The following is a 21,169-nucleotide window of genomic DNA, read 5'->3' as shown; positions in this document are numbered from 1 at the left end:
TAAAACAGCAACAGGTAGGGGTGATGACAGGAAAGACAGGATTAACAGAAGGAAGGAAAAGATGTTGCCGAATGGAAGGACAAGAAAAGAGAAAGGAAGTTGCCTATTTTACACACTTGACAGCAGCTAGTCAGCCAGCAAATAACAGCTGCCACTCGGCAATACTTCTGTCTCCTTGAAAGAGATGTATGCTAGCAGCTGCCACAAGGAAAAAGTAGTTTAGTTACTTTACAAGCTGTTATTTACTGGTTGCTTTCTCCCGTTTCTATTAAATATATGGCTTAAAATTAGTATCACCAGCATTCACTGGATATAAAGCTTCTCAATACTCTCAACTTGATTTCTGCATATCCTGGTCTTCTTTTTCCACCAGCAAAACGTGCTGGAGAGCTACAGAATTATAATGAACATTTAAATATAATGTATCCAAAATAAGTCTGCCCTCACAACTTTACCTATCTACAGATGAATGCTTGAAGATTAGAGTGCCAATATTTTCAAGAAAAGATGTCTGGCTGTACAGTAATTCTCTCCTGCTTATAATGAGATAATTTGCTGCACTAGAAGGCACATTGTTGGATATCTTTAAAAAAAATAAATCAAAATCTCCACAAACAACATAAAATTAATAGAAAAAATAGGGCTCAGAAGGAACTGCAAGAGTTCAACTAGTCCATTCCTTTTTCCATCAGGATAAATTACATCTCCATCATTGCTGGCAGATGGCTGTATTGCCACTTTTTAAAGACTTCTAGTGCTGAAGTGTTGCAGTGTTATACTACCCCCAAGAACATACTATAGTGTTTCACTTTTTTTTGCTAAATAGCATTTCCTAATACTATTCCAACACCATTTTCTAATGTCCAGATTGAAAATGCACTTTAAGTCTAATATTGTGTGTTCAGTCTCCCACGGACATGGAAATCCTTTTTTTTTTGCCTTCAACTCTTTGCACAGCCTTCAACACTACTTAGGTTACACTGCTGTCAGGTCTCCCCTTAGCCTTCTCCTCTCTAGATAAACCAACCCAATTCCTTCTCTCTTTCCTCACGGGTCATGTTTTCTTGAAGCATAGCACACAAAAATGGTCAAAAGAGGTCTCACGGGTCAGCAATGACAGGGATCCCAACTAGCATGTTTGCTTGTGGTAACACGAAGAGAACTTTGTAGGTAAGACTCTGTAAAATGCTCTTATTTTGTTTATGTCATATATGATCAACAATATCTATACAAGAGTAAGAGTAAATAAGAGCATTGTCAGGCCTCAGAAAGAATAAATACCTAGGCTGAATTTAGGCCAAATTGTGAACAACAATATAGACAGTTTCATTTGCTATCAGAATGGTGAAAAAAAATGTAAAGAGTAATCAAATGATGGATATTTTCTTGCTATTTTTAGGAATGGTGTAACAGAAACACAGGCATCAATTTTCTTCAGTGATGTGATTATGTGTAAGATGTCAAGAGCATTTTACTTTAGACGTATATATGTTAATACAAGTAAAATGCAAATCCATGCAGAGGAGCACAGTATATGTAATAATGTAAAAGTGGAAGACTTCTGGGCATTGCTCAGCCTGTTAGCTGTCCCTCCATCTGTAACAGCCCCAAGGCAAGCAAGTATTTCAGTTTCCTGGGGCTCTTCAGTATGCTGTACCCAGAGTTTAGTTGTGCCAGCAACTTATAAAACATTATGAATGATGCAATACTTTGCAATTCTACTTGTCACGGTTATACACAGCCTTCCTAAACATCACCCTAACTCCGCTTCCTTCAGCACCTGACATTAGAATTGCTTTGACAGCAGCAAAGCTTAGTCCTAGCTAGGCTAAGTTAGCAGACCCAAGAATTGCTACTTCAGCCATGGCAGAGGTAGACATTCCTTAGCTTGCACCTTCAGGCTTTGCTAAGCAGCCAACTTTGCTCTCATCGGGCAATTCGCATGCCACAGTCCATAATAACTTACTTTGAGTGAATGTACTAACGACACATACTGGAATATTTATCTAAATTATGTATCTCCTGGGAACATTTCAACAGTGTTCAGGACCTAAGCAGACGTAGTCTTAGGCAGAACTGCTTCTCTCAGGGAATATTGTTCAGGAAATATTTAAATATTTGCTCCCTTCTGTGTTTGCTGTGTCAGAAGACATCAAAAGGCTAATATAAGAGCCTAATCACTGCGTAACTCATTCACACTAACACACATGTGATATTAAAACACTCCAATTAATTACTCCTGATTGAAATGTAAGCATGAATAAAATGAACATTTCTCTCTTCAGTTTAGTGAAAGAGATGAAGGCTCTTCTGTCAATTTTGCCAAGTTTTCTTGGGGAAAAGGAATAAATTCACCTTGCAGAGTTTCCAGGCATATGAACATTTGTTTCAAAACTATGTCAAAGTTATGTACAAATTACTGTTCTTCAGAAAATGACAATAGAAAGCAGCCCACCCTCCAGAAATAAATTCATATCACGCAGAGCATTTCTGTGGGGCCTGCCACATTCTACCAACACTAAGCTATACATTGCAGATATTTTAGTCCTTCTTGAGTGCTGATAGTCACAGATCCAGATAGATAAACAAATGGCCAGAAGAGAAGAATCAGAGTAAAATTCCTAGCCAAATAATAATGTCAGGTTACTTAAATAGTAACTTAATTTCTACTATATATGTATATGGCAAAATCTTCATTAACACTGTGATACCACCCTACCTTCTGCATTTATAAGCCAATTATTTATTATATCACTTTATATTCTATAGAGATGAGCTGCTAACCAGTCATTGTAAATGATAAAGAAAAATTAAAAGATGAAGTCTACTGGACTGTCATGCAAATCACTTCGTGCTGATACACAATATATTCAAAATAGTTGCCACCTGCCTCCTTCAAAAAAGGATAATACTGTTTTGCCTTTTTAACAAATTGTCTTGTTTCAGTCACAGTTCAAATTTTTACCTGGTCATTTCACACAGGCACTGAAACACAGTGTGCAGTTTTCTGAGGACTGAACCCACATCTTTCCTAATAACCTCAGACAGACATTTAGCTCTGGAGGGGGGGAGGGAGGGGGAAATCACTGAAAATTCAGTCAGCTACATACTCCTCCTATTGACATTCCCGTTTTGACTAAGTAACAGTTGCCAATGGTGGCAGGTGACAACTTTGAATTTTATATTTAAAGCTCTGACTGTACATTGATTCTATTTAAAGCACTGAATTTATAAAGGTAATGAGCTTCAATATTGCCCGTGTTACCACATACCCATCACCCTCCTTGAAATGAGCAGTTTGATCATTCCTGGTCAAACCCCCCATGATTAGAGCACCTCCCTGTGCTGCCAGTATTGAGAACAGGGACTGTACCGTCCGGCGTTGCCTGCTGACGGGGTTTTTTACATTTGACGTAATCGTGGTCAACTGGAGTGGCTGTGTAAGGTGGGGATGTCAGACCTGGACCAGAGGATGAGGGGAGGGAAGTCCCAGGGCCCGGCACTGTTCCAGCTGAAGAGTGAGAGTCTTCATCAATCATGCAAGCTTTTTCCCTGGGAGGGGCAAGAAAAAAAATAAGTGTTAACATACTAGGGAAATGTACAAAGAACAAAAGACGACTACATGTTCTTATGACATTTCCAATACAGGAACCAAATCTTACTAACAAATTCTAAATGATGGATTTTTAAGTACAGGTTAAATTCCTCCCTTGTCACTGGTCAATAGTAAAACATTCTTTATTTTGTAGTTGTTAATGAGACAAATTTAGAGGTCTAAAGTCTCTTATCCTTTAAAATAAAGGCCATTTTTGCTTTTGCATTTGTTAAGAGTTGATAAAAAAAATTAATTTTATTAATAAATAGAGTGGCTTCAAAATGGATCACAAGATCAAAATTGTTCTATTTTGTTCCCTTCCCATCTACACTGTGCCAATTACTGAGAAGATCTCAGAGTAGCATGTAATCTTACTGTTCATGATACCTGAAAACTGCAAACATCAGAATTAATTCTAATCACTTTGTTTTGTTTATATTTCATTCAGCTGCATTTTAATAGTTTATTATATAGTAGTTTATAAGTATGCTTTCAGAAGATACTTTGGGAATTTAGCACTCACTTCTCTGCAACTTTTGGGGTGTTCTTCTCCTCACCCCTGGCAAATGGTCCCTCAGAAGCTTCTTTCATGAAACTAACTAGTATCTCTGCATCTACTCCAGAGTCTGGTTTCCCCACAAGTTTCAAAATAGAAGCATGAAGTCGAAAGTATACCTAGAAAACACCGAAGTCCATTTGGTCAGCAGGGAATTCATAGCTCTGCAACCTATTACAAATAGTCTCTTCTCTGTAGAAACTGCAGGAGTTAGTAAAGACAGTCATTTGTTACCTAAACTTACCCGAATAAGACATTTCCTGCCTTTGAAAGTTGCTTGTAAATTACAAGATCTGAACACCTAAAACTTTTGCAACTGCAACCTATGGAATACAACAATGAAAGCAGACCTGGTCTCCTTGGAAGCAAGTCCTTGGGTATGTTCTAGATACAGTATTTTTACCTGACAACACAGTGAAAGCAAAGGTGTTGTGGCTACTATGCCAATTCATGCACGAACTTTGACTTTCACAGGTATGCAATCCTTGTGAAACCTATCCATGTCTGATTTTGATAAAAACTGACTAATGAACTGTGTGCAGCCAAATCCAGAAGTGGAACTTCTGCCTGTCTGTCCAATACTGAGACCATATGCATAAACTGCCTTTAAAACAAAACCAGCCTGAACAACAGGCTCCATTTTATTCTCCAAGTTAGTCCTGTAAATGTTCCCAGATGCAGAGCACCATGTACATATGCCTAATAGTATGAACTAATGATGACTGGTATTCCATTATCTGTAGAGAACAAGGTTTTCAAGCCCACGTATTTAACTTTCTTTTACCTCCAACGCTTCCATGGCAAGTTCTGGTGGATTATGGTAGTGAATCTTCTTTGGATATCGGGCAGCCTCCTCATGCAAGTAATGACCTGCCTGTTTGTAATGAAGCAGATAGACAACAGGAGGCTGTTTCTGCTTCTCTGCAATCTTTCCCAGCATGTAGTGAATAAGCCACTCCTCTTCATCGCCATCTCCCTCACAGCGAGATGCTGACGTAAAACACAATTTGGCTGTCTCCAACATACTGTCTCGACGCTCTTCCATCTGTGATCAAACAAAGTGTTGAGAATACATGAATTCACTGTGGCTGGGATGAAAAATTTTAAAAATACACTCCTGCATATAAAAGTGCATAAACAAGGTACTTCACTTAAAACACTTTCAACCTAGAAGACACAGAACATATCCAAGTGATCAAATACATCCTGATGACCCACAAAACGTGTTTAAGGATAGGTTTTTGTTCATTCCAGTAACTGCTGACACAAATAACCAGAACAAAACAGCAAGATGGAAGTGTAAGAATATGCATATAAATATAAATCTGAAAAATAACCAATATACACATCTAGAAAAATTTTACCACTTTTTCAAAGCTGTAATTATCTTAACTCTTAAAAAAAAAATTATTTGTTTTGTTCTGCAACTGAAGTCTGCTAGAGCCACACTATGGACCACTATCATTTGTGAAGAAATGTATTTCATCTTGCTTGCAATGCATCTAATTTTGAGCTGAATATGGCAAGAATACTCTTTTTCACACACACACCCCCCCAAAGAAATTAAAACCAGCAGCACAAATTAAAGTTAACTGCCATGCATTAATGTAATTTTCTCTCTTTGAAAAAGTAGTTTATAAATTTAAATTGTTGGGCTATAACAGAATCCTAAGCACTTGTTGCACTTCAAGAACTATAACATAGCCTTTTCTTTCCTAAATATTTTGTAAGGAGAAGAGAATAATAAAGTTTTTATGTATGAGAAACACATTCCTGAAGAGATATATCTCTGGAAGGGAGATTGTATTGTTCCAATTTGTCTTTCACTATAAAAGAGCTTTTCTTAGTAAATTATGAGTTTTTAATACATTCACTTGAAAAAGGAAAGATTCAAGTAGTCCCAAATAAACATTCTGATTTAATCCACAACTTAAGATGGCTGCTCTGTATTTACCCTTTATCTGATAATAAGAAATAACTCCAGCATTATCCCTGGAATTCTTCAGCAAGTCCCTCATAGCCAAGAGGCTTGCAAGACAGTAAGACCAAACTTTTGATAGATCAAAGGCATAAAATGTAATAACTTCATTTTCTGAGTAGTTAGTTTTGGAGCTCTTGGTCGTAATAACCCTCAGAAAGAAAAATCTATTGTTAGTTGTAATTTCAAACATACTATTTAATAAACCATTTGTTTTCCTTTAATATGCATGCTTACATTGTCTTTCTTCTCAGAGGATCAAATGCTGTGTAAGTGTCTCTGGGAAGTGCAATGTTAATACAGTTACATAGACAGCTCAGATGCAAGACCCATCACCTTGCTGTAAATACGTTCTCCTGGAAACAAAGGATGTTCGCAATACCGTTCTCTATAGTTCAAACACTAAGAGTTTTTACAAATTACAGCAGGTGCTCAGGAGCAGCACTTCTCTTCTTCATTCTGCTGCCAGTTGTGGACTACATAATATTTGTAAGTCAGAAGAGTTCAATCAGAAATAGAGTTTACTGGTCCAAAAAGACAGACAAAACATTTCCCCTAACAACTCTTATCACTGTCTGTGAGTATTTAGAATTGCTCATTTTGGCTTAGCAACAAATTTCATAATAACTCTTTTTCATCATCATCATGCATAAAGAGCTAATGAACTTTAAACAACTTTTTCTATGAAAATTCTACCAATCTCCTAATTTTGATCATTTAAGTAAATAGTCCAAAAACAGAGAAAAGGGGGAGGATGTCTTTAGATACAAGAGATGACATATGGACACAGATACCAGAGCAATTCCTGATTTTTTCACTATTTAAATATGTATACATTTCACCTTTTCCTGGAAACATTATATGACATTTACAGAAAGGAAAGGTAAATATAATCCCCCTTTCCAGAAGGTTACAATAATTTTGTGTCACCTTCAAAAGATAATTCAAAGATCAGGCTCAAACTAATTTTACACAGGAAGAAAGAAAGAAAAAAAAAACAACCAAAACCCAACTTTAAATACTGCTTGACAACAGCAGCTTAGATGAATGAATATTAGAATTTCCAATATTACTAAGTAACCATACAGTCTAATATGTGGTATACAGCATGTAAATATTTAATTAAAAAAGTTACAGTGTTAGAAAAGATAATTTAAATATTTAAAATTTCATACTGCTCTCAGTTAGACCCCACCTGCTGCACAACTTCAGGGGGGAGTTCTGATTTCCACTGCTTAAGCTGTCGAGATGCAAAAGAATGTAGGGCATAGGAAATGGTGCCGTATTCTATCCACAAGGAGAGATTAGAGCTGTCAATCTCTAGGGCTCGCTTGAAGCAATTCAAGACAGGAGTAGAGTGCTTCCAGATTGGGCCATCACTTTTCAATTCATTAGAGTTCAACTTGTCCTGAATACGACTTGCTCGAGCCAGGGCCATCCCAGCCCATGAATCAAACCTATGCAAGCAAGAACATAACACATGAACAATTTCGCCCCTAAACATTACACTGAATAGCAGAGACAAGATTCATTTTGTTATATCCGCAACTTTCTCTTCCTTTCATCACACGTTCTCTCAAAATAGATTTCTGCACCTCCTCCTCCCCTCATAGCAGAACAGAGGCTGTGTAGCCTAAACCATACTGATTTTATTAAAAATAGTTCCCTAATAAAGCACTGTCCCCAGTAATTGTCACACATAAAAAAGATGAAACAACAAGCTTTATTTGCCACACAAAAATAGCATATCTGTATTTCTAATGGCAGCACTCTGATTGATTTCCTTTCTCAGTAACGATGCTGTCCTGTCCAAACATTGTCACCCTTTATTTCTGTAGGCCAGCAGACAGCCATTATGACATTTTGTATTGTTGGGCTGAACTGTGAATGGTCTTTATCATCATCACCATCATTTTCCAACATAAAAATCAACAAAACCAAAATGCATTCATGTAGGAAAATTCTGATGAACAATAAAGACTGCTTACTGAGGGGACTGATCAGGATCTAGTCCTGTGTTTATTAGATCATTGACAACACAGTCTGAAGAGTAGTTTCCATATTCCATAATCTCACATTAACATCTGGGGTCAATGGCTCTGGAATTTTTCAATTTTACCATAATTCTAACACCAAAGGAATAATCATAATGTTTTCACATTTTTTGTTGGAATTTCTTCCTGACTTCAATTGAAAACCCATTTCTGGGTCAAGTGACCTCAATAGTCAGATTCCTGAGGGGAATGGAAGGGGAACTGTAATACAGACATTTGAAGAAGTAACATCTCCTATGACTGGGGTAAAAATACTACGCTACCACATAAAGTATCTTCTGAGCAATAAAATGTCACACATTAAAGTAAAAATGCATTCCACTGATTTATTTATGAATTTAGGTTTCAAAGTATCAAAACTACAGAAAAGGGGGGGGGGGGGGGGATATTGGTAAATTCTTTATCAGACTTTGAACAAGAATTTTAGCAATCTGCTAGTCACAGTTCCCAGACTAGAAGATTCAATAAAACATTAAGCTACAGCTATTTCCTTGTAGATTTCACATGTAAAATTGCTCTGTGCCTTCACCTTCCCTTTTGTCTCTGTTATGTGACTGGATTTAGAAGTAGTTTTCTTGTCTCAAACCTATCAATCTAGAGTTTTTGTCACTGACCCTCATCTATCAACTTGAAGAAGAATTTAAATGATAGCTAACACGTAATATGCAAACCCTATATTTAATCAGTAAATTTAAAGGTATTTAATTTCATTTTAGAAGACTTATTCAAAACATGCTTTATTTTTAAGATGAGAGTGCTTAATCTTGGTGGTATTTCAGTAAGTTGTAAATTATCAATAAACAAGGTGTTTTAGTTTGAATAGCACTTAAATACTTTACTTGAGCTTGTATTCTCTGAGTAGTTGTCTAGCAGCAAGATCAATACTTTTAGAAAGAGGTCAGCCTAAACAGTTAATCCACTAAAGAATGCTGTTTGTGCTATAGCTATGCTATTAACCAGTGATATTTTTCATTCCTTGTCATGTATAAACATGCCAAAACAAAGAACAAAAGGTGTAAAAGAGAAATATGGATTCAGTCCTTGCCCTTCCCAATTATTATTTATTTTAATTTAGCTTCCCCCTCCCCTTCCATTTTTTGGTTTTAATTTCAAAACAATCAAACACTTAACACTAGGGTTTAGGTTTTGTTTTGTTTGTTTTAGAGATGCCTTTAATTATACAATTGACTTATGATAATGGATCGCAGGTGGGTTTTTGGGGTTTGTATTTTTTTGGTCTTGTTGGGTTTTTTTAACTCCTAAAAGCAAAATAAACATCATTTGTTGTCCACTTTTCAGTACTGAAAGAATTGAGAAGAATGAATGATGTGCAGCAGGATCCAATAATACCAACCTGTTTGGACAAATACAAATGTCGTGCATGTAAAATTTAATGGCCTTAGACTGTTCTTTATTCTTGAAATGATAGTCTGCCAGAAGATAGTACAACTCAGTCACCACTGGTGGAGAATAGTCTGCACCATCTGGGAGAGATGGTGCCTGAAAATAAAAAAAAAAGTAAAGGTTCATATTAAATAAAATAGAATATGAAGGTATTGAATATGGAGACAGTGAAAGCATTCCACAGATACACAGAGCACCTACAAACACTAACGAACATCTCATACTGACTCCCTATTAATCAGTATCACATCTTGCCATTCCAAAACTAAAAGCTTTGGTGGTGTCATTCTTATTTCATTTAAATGCAATTACCTGAGGAAATCCAACATCACGGAATAAATCACTCCCCCTATCTCAAAGTCAACATAACAATAACAACAATAATTTTTACTCCTTTCAATTTTTATTTTTTTTTTAAAGCAGTTCATTATACCTTGCTGCATGTTCCTTCAATGTAGGCAGATACAGCATCTAGGCTCAGCATAGGCTTGTCTGTTCGAGGAACAATTGTAGCAGTCTTCTTCAAAAGGTTGGCCAAATCAGCAGACACAGTGCTGGTTTTGTAACTATCAAATTCTGGAAGAGTTTTAGGCTTAAAATATTCAAACATGAACAAAGCATCTTCCCATGTTAGATCAACCTGAAGAGGGAGGTAGATTAGATGGGGAAAAAAATGATCTGAAATTCCAAAATTCAATAGTCTACTAATGATGAGTTTCTATGGCTTTTCTAGTTCATAAGAATATACATATTACTCCAGCAGGAAACAAATTTCCCAAGAGCAGAATGACTAAAGGCACCATTAATTTATGTGGCTCACAAATATAGCATACTGCTCACTGACTTAAAAGACTAAGGTATTGAGCTGTAACTTACTGTATGCCACTGGAAAAAAAAGGTCATTCTATTTGCTTAGAAGAGTTGCTCAGAAAAGTTGTTTATAAGCAAGAGTCAATTGCAAGCATCCTGAGTGACACTGAGATCATGGGTAAGATATGGAGCAGAAAAGCTTTGCACCTTCAATTTCAAACTCAAGTAAGGAGAATAAATTAAATGGGAATCAGACAAAATTCTGAGACTCAAAAATCTTCAAACTCTTTACAGAAAGGTACTTTCAGAATTTATTCCTCATTTTCCTTTCACTTTTCTTTCTTCAAAATAGTAAATAAAAAAATAAAATAAATTTACAGTTCTCTTCTGCTAGACTAAGTTTTTCTCCTTTTATTGTTCATCTCATTCCTTACATAAATGTTGCTTCTGTACTGAAAATGGAGAAATCACATTACTAGAAATCAATTTGTCAATCATTCCAAGAAGAACTTTTTCATCCAGAATTGCCCAAATGTAACAGATGGGGGGAGAGTGGGGCAGGGCGCACACAGAGGGTAATGTCCTTACCCTTCCCTTTTTCTTAGTTATTCCCATTTTCTTATTATCTTAATTTTCTAATAGGTAATTTTAAGAGACAGAATTCACAAATATTCAAGAAGTAATAACATAACCGTATTTGTGTATTTAAAAAGGTCTGTTCAAAGGAGCCAGAAAATTGTTTTGCTTGTATGAAACTGTTCTTCATTTATAACTCTCTAATCACTTGTGTTTGATAAATGCAAAAATCATCTGAACTTTCTGAACAAAATCAATGATGTTTCAAGGCAGAGGACTGCCAACTTGCTTTTTCTGTCCCTTCTTTAATATTACAACCCTCTTCCCAAGGCACTCTAACTATTCTTCTCCCAAACTCAACTGAATTTCACACATTTCTCATAAAAAGCTACCAGATATTTAACACCATAGATTTCAAAATAAGCTATAATATAATTTACTTGCATAACTTTTTAAAGTGACATTTTTCACTTTCATAAACTGCAAGGTTGGCTGCTAAAGTTTTCTTCTCCCAAGCTGACCTTTTTCCTCTCTAATTTTCCTCAAACTTGAACTTCTTCTCTGTTGAAAACAGGAAAGTCATGGCTCAATAAAATCGATTTGTCAATAGTTGAAAAAGGGCAGACTACTGTGAATAAGATTATACTAGCATTTCATTTCAAATATCTGACCCTCTATACTCATAAAGGCTTCCATATTTTTTAAATTAGTTTATTTTCTACAATATGTAGAATACATAAATTTTACAAGGAAATAAAAGTAATCTTTCTCAAAAATATATTAAGGTGCATTAAAACCAAACAAGGGTGTATCTTTCATCACTTCAGGATATTCCATGACATTAAATAATATGTATCTTACCTGCTGTACTGAATGTTCTTCTAGGTACCTTGCTTTGCTTTTTTTGCTAGGGAAGCCATATAAACAATAAAAACACTGTTCCAAGGCTGTTTCCAGCTCTTCTTTGTATGGATGAGTATCTTCAGAAGTGGATGCTGCAAGTTCTTTTTGTAGTACCTGAACCTACAACACCACAAATATCAATGAAAAAGTCAATGCAATCTTCAGCTTGCAGACAAGTTGCCTAGTTGTCTGAAGGCAGATGATGAAAGCGACACTAAGGTACTACATGTACTTTTCCCCAATTACAACCAAACATTACCCATATTTCTGTAAACTAGTCTCACACAAGAGTTTTAAATGGTACTGTAACTGCAATAAAGTGCTTTTACTTTTCTTCCTATGTTAATTCATGAACTCTTGTCTTCAATCAATGAGATTAGATACTAGCTTAATGTTTCAGACTTAAGATCATTCAAAGTTTTCCACTACACCGCAAGTTGCTTCTATGAATATAAACGCTACTGTTTGTCAAACCTGTGAATAAGGAAAAGGCACAGAAGAATTTCTGCCCTAATTCACAAACATCAATTTCCTCTGCATGGAAAAAGGGGAATGGAGAGGACTTTGCAGAAAAAGAAGGGATGGCTAACGAAAATCTGGCTAAAAGGGACATAGAATTGCATAGTATGAATAGTATTATACAGATGGCTACACACCAAGGAAAGTGGCTGGACTGATCCCAAATGACTAAATACTGTGGCAAGTTGCTATCTTTAACTTCAACATTACAAGAAAAAGTACCCAACACTAGCATATTTTGGAAGATGTTATTGCTCTAAAACATTCATTAAAGAAAACGGCACCTGAATGCCAAAAGACAAAAGGTAATTCTTTGAAAATTTTCACAAAGCTTCCTTAAAAAGCAAACCAAACAAGAACACATTCCAGGAAGACATTTCAAAGTCAGTAAAAACATGTTCACCAAGAATAACCTTTGTAGTGGGATTTTGCATCTTTATTTCAAAACCAAAACAAAACCCACACTTTATGACTGAGGTTTAAGAATCAATTCCAACATGTCCCACTACGAAATTTAAATTTAAATGAAATGTGTAAGTAGAAATTACATTCATAATATCTTACACATGCAACAGTAACATGTCATGTGTGTCCCCAGTATCAGAATACACCTGTTAAGTCTAAAGAAAACTCATTTGAGGTGGTAGAAGAGAAATGCTTCTACTGTAATCATCACTTGGGATACTGAAGGGTATAGAAAAATACCAAGTTCTCCACTGTGATTTGCCTCTAAAGTTTCAGGAAGCTGTATACGACCAGAAGAGTTCGATTAACTGGTAAGTAATTTCCTTTAACATTTTTCCTCTGATAGAAAGCATCAGCTTTCATTTATTCATCTTAGCAAGATCTGACCTCTCCAAATCAGCCACACCCATTCCTCAACACACTGGTTAAATTTAAGAGTCTCCTCAACAGAAATTTTGCAGTCATAAATTGAAAATGCAAAATATTCACCTATTTGCAATTCATATAAAAGCTCATCATATTAAAGTACTTCAGCTGCCTGTTTATCACCATTATTTTTCAACATCTAGGATTGTAAACTCTATTTATGCATACGATGCATGCTACAAGAAGTTTCTTGTTTTGATTGGCTTTCCTGACACTACAAACACTGCACATCATCACAAGGCAAAATTCTGTCACTCTACATGCAAGAAGCTCATTCGTAAGCACTGAGATTAACTATAAAATGTTAATTCTCTTTTGCTTAAAAGATCCGTGCTAAGAACAAGGTACTATTTATTAAGTCAAAACCCTGAGAAATTAAAGACAATTCTTAGAAGGCATTTCAATTAAATTTTGAGTCACAGCAATCGTCTTTGAGTCACAGCAGACACCTGATTTCCACTATTTTTCCTGTAAGAATCTGTGAACAATGTTTGAAATTTACCAAAAGTGTAGATAAGTAAGTTGAAAGGAAGAGGTAAGCATCACACGATACTGTAACAAAAGCATGATATTCCTACTGCTGCAAACAAAATCACATCTAACACCACTAACAGAATTCTCATTTGAACCGTGTTCAAAACAATCTCCTGTGTTCTTATAATTCTTGGCAGTAATCCAGGATTGTTTTTAGTAATTCAGACTTTGATTATTACTAAAGGACTCAACTACATATTAATATCTTCTCTTGCACACTACCTTGAGCAGACAGTTCACCTACAGAAAGTGATCATTTAATATCAGTCTTTAAAACATACTTTTGTTTAACATTCTTGAAGCTGCCTTTCTCTTCAAATAATTCACTCCATTTTATCTTTGTCTTTCCTTACCCTTCCAACACACTCTTGTCTCTGAAAACTAAATCCTTGTGCTCAATAATACTATGTAATATTTCAGTTTAAGAAGTAGGCAATTCTGTGGCTGAAAACTGAAGATTCTGTTCAAAGTACGTGATGACATTTGCAAAGATCTAGCTGTAACTACATTCACAGCTCTCAATTATCTGTAGTTTATCCAGGTTCACAGAGCATACTATCTGAGTCCCCAGGCTGTGGATACAGGCAGACTATACAGTCACAATTTAGATTCATCACTTCGGAGCACCGCATCTAAGAGCGAGCTCAAGTCTGGAAACAGGCTATCTATTTTCATGAAGCACAGGGCCTGAGCTAATAAGCCCTCTGCACCCAAGGCAGACCCATCCAGAGACAACTCGGGTGTATCAGCATTATGTTCCTAATACCAGGGAGACTGAGGAGAGTAGGATGCAGAGATAATCTAATAGTCCTACACTAAATCAGCCTCAGTTCAAACACTGTTCATTAGCTCCAGCCCTACCAGGGTGAGCTGACTCCTGTAGAACCCCTCAGGCTCTCCGCACCATCCTTCCTAGCTGTCTAAATTACTGTCCTAGACACACTGCTGCTCAAATGCAGAGGTAGATGTGGTCTGGCACTGAGCTGTGGCTAATAAGCTCCAGGGAGTGCTGAGAAGGGAAATTAAAGAGATTCCTGAGTAGCTCTATGCAGAACTCGTCATGATTTTCTCTTGGCTGAAGGTAATAAACCTCAGTGAAGTCAAGCTGAATCTGTAAAGTGCCACTGAAATATCCTTGTAGAGCACTGCCCAATGAATGCCATGGTACTGTGTATTTGGGTTTTGCCAACAGCCAGGCTACCCCAGACTGTCAGTACTTTGCACAGTGAAAACCTGACTGCACTTTAGTTTCTAAGCTAAGGATAAAGTGAGGCAACAGCAACACACAGGAAATTTCTTTCCTGGTGTAACAACTAGACCTGAAGGAATAATCTTAAAAAGGTCAGCAATGAATGGGTAACTCCTTTCATCTAATAATGCTACAGCATTACTGCCCAGACACCCATTTCTCGAGCATATTAGATCTTTTAACACACCGATTTAAAAAACAGATCAAAGAACAGCCTTCACACACAGGGAAGTGAAGAACTGAAGTAATTCTTCATTCTCATCATCTTTGTTCAGTAGATGAACTCTAGATGTATATTTGAAGTTACATTTCGTTAATAACATGAAAACAATAGAATTACTATTTTTTTCAATCCATGGTATAAAATCAAGGCAGGTATAAGCAAACAAATCAAATTTATCAACAGCAGAACAGCCAAATACATCACAGCTTCAGGACCAAATCTGGGTAACACCACACAGTCTGTGGGCAATCAGTAGCATTCCACATGCGTAACTGAGGACACACAATGGCCTGCAAAGCTTTACTGTTGTGACTTGGAAGAAACATATAACCAAGTTTAACTGCAAAATTCAAAACACAGTTTTCCTGGCTGACAGTTAAATATGCTCTTTTTTACATGTTAAATAGTATTTACCTATATTGAAAATGTGCAAACTTTACGTAACACTTGACAAATTCTGTTCTGTGAAATGAGCAACTTCTTTAGAATCACTGAAACAAGATGAATATGGAATCCCACTGGGTTATTTTAGCAGCAATTTTAAAGAAGTAACACTGCAGTTTTTCTCAGCTTGTGAATGAGGTACAGTACTGTCAGACTGCTTAGTTATTCCTACTTCTCTTTCAAATCCTAGGAACAAAATGAAATACTAGTGCAAGAAGCAAAACAGAGGAGAAAACTCAGAAGAAAACAATTATTATTCTCAGCAAGTTAAGTCCACAGAACAAGGGGAATTATGACAGGAAATAAACTGTTCTCAGGTTTATTTTTAATTTTATATCAACACTCAAGTGTTCATTTCTATTACTCACCAGATTTTAGAAAACCGACTTCCAAACAGGACATAACTTTTTTATTCTAATACTTAGGTATGCTGTCATTCTTCTTACATTCACTACTCTTAATTTTTTCTTTTCTTTAACATAAGAGTTCTCACAATTAAGACTTTTGAATATCATTTTGATTACTGAACATAAATGAGCATGATTCTTGACTTCTTGTCTTTCTAAGAAATCACCCTTCAACGTATTTTTAAAAGCAAAGACTATACCCACATTCTTCCTCTTAAAGGTCACTAATACTTGAAACTTGGTCTCACAGTCTGTGGTAACAGAAAAACGTCCTTAAAAATTTAATTTTGCTTTATACAAATTTAAAATACTTCAAGCTTCATCTGAAAGCAACAGTTACAGTACTTTTGGTTAAAAAAAAAAGTCCATGTACTGAGTTCCTCAGCTTTGCTGCCAGCTATCCACACCCCTACTACCAACTATCCACATCTCTGCTGCATCCATTCTTACATTTAACATCTTTGACAACATGATAAGGTATGTCAAGGATAATCACTCCCCCCTTTCAGCACAAGTAAGAATTCTACCCAAGCTCTTTCTGTATCTTGAGCTAGCAACATTTGTGTTCTGGAGAACAATAAAACAAAAATCAAAACCTAGGAAAAACCCTACAATGAACAAAATAAGTTACACAACGCTTTACAAAAGCTTTGAAAAAAGTCTTTTCTGCATTTTTACTTCATATGAATGATTAGATCATCCTTCAAAGCACAAGACAGTTATCTTTAGCAGTATCTAAATTCTGCATATCTTCAGTGGTACTATAAACTATAATGAATTAATGATGAACTCAGCATTGTTCAACAGAAAACACCTGAAGTGGCTGCCTATGACATTAAGTATTTCCCTTTCCTCCTTCAGTCTATTATTTTAAATCCCTTTTATCCTTGTGTTATTGGACTGGGAGAAAAAAGAAAAGTAGACCTGAATATAATTGAAGCTGCTAGGAGGAAAGCACATGGAAGCACATGGGAGGAAACAAAAGTTTGCATTGTCACATCATGTCTGTCTCACCCACGCATAACTGAGTAGAACTCTAATACCATCAATTATGAGTGTTAAATCTACTTAACTGCAAAATCCTTATCAAATACTGGAACTCTGAGGAAATAAAGGCACAGTACACAAGAAAACTGGTCTCTCTCAGGAAGAAGAGCTATGCAACATTACTGGCAATCACTTTAACAGCATTTTTCCATTCAAGATACCTGGTACTCATTTCTGGGAAATTAACTGGCTCATTCTCCATGCTATGGTTTGGTTACTTTCTGGATCACACTCCTTGTGGGTAACCAGGGTTATCTGCTCCTACAGCAAACTCTGCTAAGCCCACTTGCTTTTTTTCATGTCTGAAAGACTGAAGTGCACACCCACCAGAATGCACTGCTGAGATGGCACACACCTCTTGCCCAAAGTTTGCCACTTTCATCCTACCTAACTTACCTCCCGGTTGGGGGACAAAAGTCATGGTCACTGCTGGAATATTGGAGCAGGAAGCATGCTCCAGCCACACAGACAGCTCACCTTCCAGTAAGACATTTGAGAGATAAGCAGGAAAGATGGGATTTTATGGTTTGGCTGTTATTTTTCCTGACATTCCTCATGTGCGAACTCTCTCTCCTTCTCTCTAGCTAGCAGACTTGGGGCAATTGTTCACCTTCAACACTTGTGAATTTAGAATTGTTACTCTTAATTCTCAGAGGACAGCTAAAAATTAAGAGTTATTATGAGCAAAACGTTATTTGGATATCTAAAATAAAATTTTGAATTTAAATCGGAGTAAACCTTTGCTGCAAGCAGGGCAAGGGTGTGGCTGAGCTACCAGACACAGAAGGAGAAGATAAAGCTGGATATAGATTCAGTATCAGGTGTTCCCTTTCCACAGGTCACAAGCTGCATGTGGTTTTATATGTTCGTTACAAAAAATAAAACCCAAACCACCTCTGACTTTACCACACGAAAGAATATACAACAATGACAAATTACCGTATTACCAGTCATCTGGATGAATGCTGATAAGCACCAGAAATTTTTATTAGCTTCAAACATTACCTCTGTTCTTTTTTAAACAGTAGAAGATGCATCTTCTGAAGCTAAGCACCACAAAATTCAAGTCATTCAACTTGTTTTTATCGTTTTTATCACGATCAGTGGCTGATACAGGTCCACATTTATCCTAAGTACTCAGAATAATCACTTAACACTGCTCCAGTGCTTTCTCTTTCAGGGCAAGGTAGATTATTTACTAATTCCTATTTAAGATGGTTTTATAGTACAGAGTTGGTTATCCAAAGGCATCTCTTGTCTGACAAAAAGTCCTGTTTAGAAAGCATACTGATGGGTCTGGAATAACAAGCCTTTGCTATTCAGATTAAACTGACTGAAACATTCATGTGTTTGTCTGGGAGAACAAGTAAAGTGGTTTTAAAAGTGTATTTTTTAACATGAAGACAAGGCAATAAACAATCTAATATAACTTTGAAGTTGTTCCCTGCTTTGAGATGGGGGTTGGCCAGATGACTTTCAGAGGTCCCTTCCAACCTAAATTATTCTACGATGCTAACACTTACATAGAACTTGAGAAGAGCGCCATCTGAATTGCAACACCAGGATCTTCTTCCCAAATACTCATGAGCAGTGTTCAGCAGCATGAGTGAAGAAGGCAACATAGGGGTATCTGGACTCACTGGAAGAAAGAAGTTGGTAAATATTAAAGTAGCACAGAACTGAGTTAAATCCAACTAGCCTGTTGTGGTTTAACCACAGCCAGCAACTAAGACCCATGCAGCCGCTCACTAACTCCCTCCCCCACACTCGGTGGGATGGGGGAGAAAATCGGGAAAAGAAGTAAAACTCGTGGGTTGAGATAAGAACAGTTTAATAGAACAGAAAAGAAGAAACTAATAATGATAATGATAACACTAATAAAATTACAACAGTAGTAATAAAAGGATTAGAACGTACAAACGATGCACAGTGCAATTGCTCACCACCTGCCAACTGTCACCCAGTTAGGCCCCGATCGGCAATCCCTCCACCCCACTCCCCCTAGTTTATATACTAGATTTGACGTCCCATCGTATGGAATACCCCTTTGGCCACTTTGGGTCAGCTGCCCTGGCTGTGTCCCATCCCAACTTCTTGTGCACCTCCAGCTTTCTCGCTGGCTGGGCATCAGAAGCTGAAAAAATCCTTGAATTTAGACTAAACATTACTTAGCAACGACTGAAAACGTCAGTGTTATCAACATTCTTCTCATACCTAACTCAAAAATATAGCACTGTACCAGCTACTAGGAAGACAATTAACTCTATCCCAGCTGAAACCAGAACACACCCAATGCTTCATCTGGCAAAAAGAAGTCTCCTCTGTGGTAAGAAAGTGATTTTTGCATACCCCTCTACTCCCTTGAGCCAGCAGGATAAGATGACAAACACAAACAAGTATTTTCTTATTTATATTCCAGAGTTAGAGATGGTAAGGACCTCAGCTCCAATATGTAAAAGTGAATAATTAACCCACCTTCTTCTCCCTGGTTCTGCTGCTGCTGCTGCTGGGAGCAAAGGGATCGAAAAGCATCTTCCTCATGCTGGATGATCCTGTGCAGGATAATCCATGGAAGCACTGAGGAGACGTATGGTTCTTTTGGTTCTTCTTGGACTGACATGCTGCAGTCTATGATCTAATAAAGAAACAGACATTATACACACAAAGTGATACAAAATAAACATCAGGTGTGAATCCTTTCCAAACAACCCAAAGTTGGTAATGCAGTTTATCCTAAGGAAACAATCTAAAGCTGAGTCTCAGCTTCTCACAAGGAGTGATAGTAAAGTCCTACAAATAAGATCAACTGGTATGGGGAAGGGTAGAAGATCATTTCCCCTACCCTCACATTCCTCTTGCATCATCATTTACCAACTAGTTATTTCTCTGTTAATACCATATACAAACAATTCAAAGTAAGCAAATGCACAGCATAAATTCTTAGTGTTAGTAGGCCTCATTACTGTACAATTTATCTATAACCCAGCAAGGAAGAGGAACTTAGTTAAAAGAATTCCTGAATTCTTTACCAGGTCTTACAACAACTGTTAAAGACCAACTGAATACATTCAGAGCAACACAATACTGTGTCACAGAACCGTTGCCCTAGCATTTCTCACAGACAACTGCCCATTTTATTGCCACACTGCCAGAAATTTCTGAAGTCCTACACTTTTCTTACATTCTTTCACACATACAACATTTTTTCTATTGGTATTTATGTAGCTAAAGAATTATATTTATTATTACTACAGAAACCATTTAGGATATTACAATGAATACTCTGTTCTCCAGAATTCCATTACATTTGTAACATAGTGACACACACAACTTTACACAATGAGAGTATAATTTTGTGAGTAGTGAAGGTCCTTGGCTTTTACTCAAATAAGTGGAGATTTAAGAGTTGCAAGCACATTGAATTTTGACATTGACTAGAGTAGCTTCTTAACAGAACTGAGAGTCTGCCATTTGTTACCTGGACTGAAAAATATTCATTCAGTAATTTTAAGCTTTGAAGGTACCTTCTTTAAAAGGCTAAAATTAGCTGTATTCATAATGCTAGAAACAGTCCACACATCACTTTTTTCCTTGCCCTCTTCTCATCACCCTCTCTGTTTTTACTGGAAAAAAATCTTAGCTTGGCCAGCACTTGCAAGCAACTCTACCATGTTCATAAGGCTTATGAGACCTTGTTTTCTAGCTCAAAGCGCATACAGCCAAGATCAGTGCCATAACTTACAAACTGAACCCAGCCAGCTCAATCAGTCTTCCCATTATCACCATTTCAAATAGCGTAAGGAAATAGTGTTGTTCCTTGGGTTGCCTTACTACCATTCTTTGATTATTTTAGGCAGCTTGGCATTTGAAGGTACCTGCTGCTACTGATTCTAGCACAGGTGTGCTGAATGCATCTCTAACATATTGAAATGAAAATCTTCCCCCGACCTTCCCCCAACAAAAATGTAACCCAGAAGTC

The 21,169-nt window shown here is 36.8% G+C and overlaps 1 protein-coding gene across 4 annotated transcripts in view; it reads right to left on the bottom strand.

The window, feature by feature from the left end:
- Positions 1 to 21,169, bottom strand: part of CABIN1 (calcineurin binding protein 1) — a 122,864-nt gene that overhangs the window by 84,044 nt on the left and 17,651 nt on the right. For 2 of the 4 annotated variants that reach the window (XM_075041633.1, XM_075041634.1), the window contains exons 19-27: positions 19,666 to 19,825; positions 18,714 to 18,829; positions 11,835 to 11,996; positions 10,021 to 10,227; positions 9,538 to 9,683; positions 7,325 to 7,586; positions 4,936 to 5,196; positions 4,119 to 4,270; positions 3,374 to 3,552 (exon numbers count right to left, since the gene is read on the bottom strand). In XM_075041633.1, coding sequence (XP_074897734.1) covers positions 3,374 to 3,552; positions 4,119 to 4,270; positions 4,936 to 5,196; positions 7,325 to 7,586; positions 9,538 to 9,683; positions 10,021 to 10,227; positions 11,835 to 11,996; positions 18,714 to 18,829; positions 19,666 to 19,825 — 1,645 coding nt within the window. The remainder of the gene's footprint in view (positions 1 to 3,373; positions 3,553 to 4,118; positions 4,271 to 4,935; positions 5,197 to 7,324; positions 7,587 to 9,537; positions 9,684 to 10,020; positions 10,228 to 11,834; positions 11,997 to 18,713; positions 18,830 to 19,665; positions 19,826 to 21,169) is intronic. The other 2 variants (XM_075041635.1, XM_075041636.1) reach the window with 1 other exon arrangement.

This window comes from Buteo buteo, chromosome 11 (genome assembly GCF_964188355.1).
Source record: "Buteo buteo chromosome 11, bButBut1.hap1.1, whole genome shotgun sequence".
Lineage (NCBI taxonomy): Eukaryota > Metazoa > Chordata > Aves > Accipitriformes > Accipitridae > Buteo > Buteo buteo.
The sequence above is the reverse complement of the archived record's forward strand: the minus strand, read 5'-3'. Positions and strand labels throughout refer to the sequence as shown.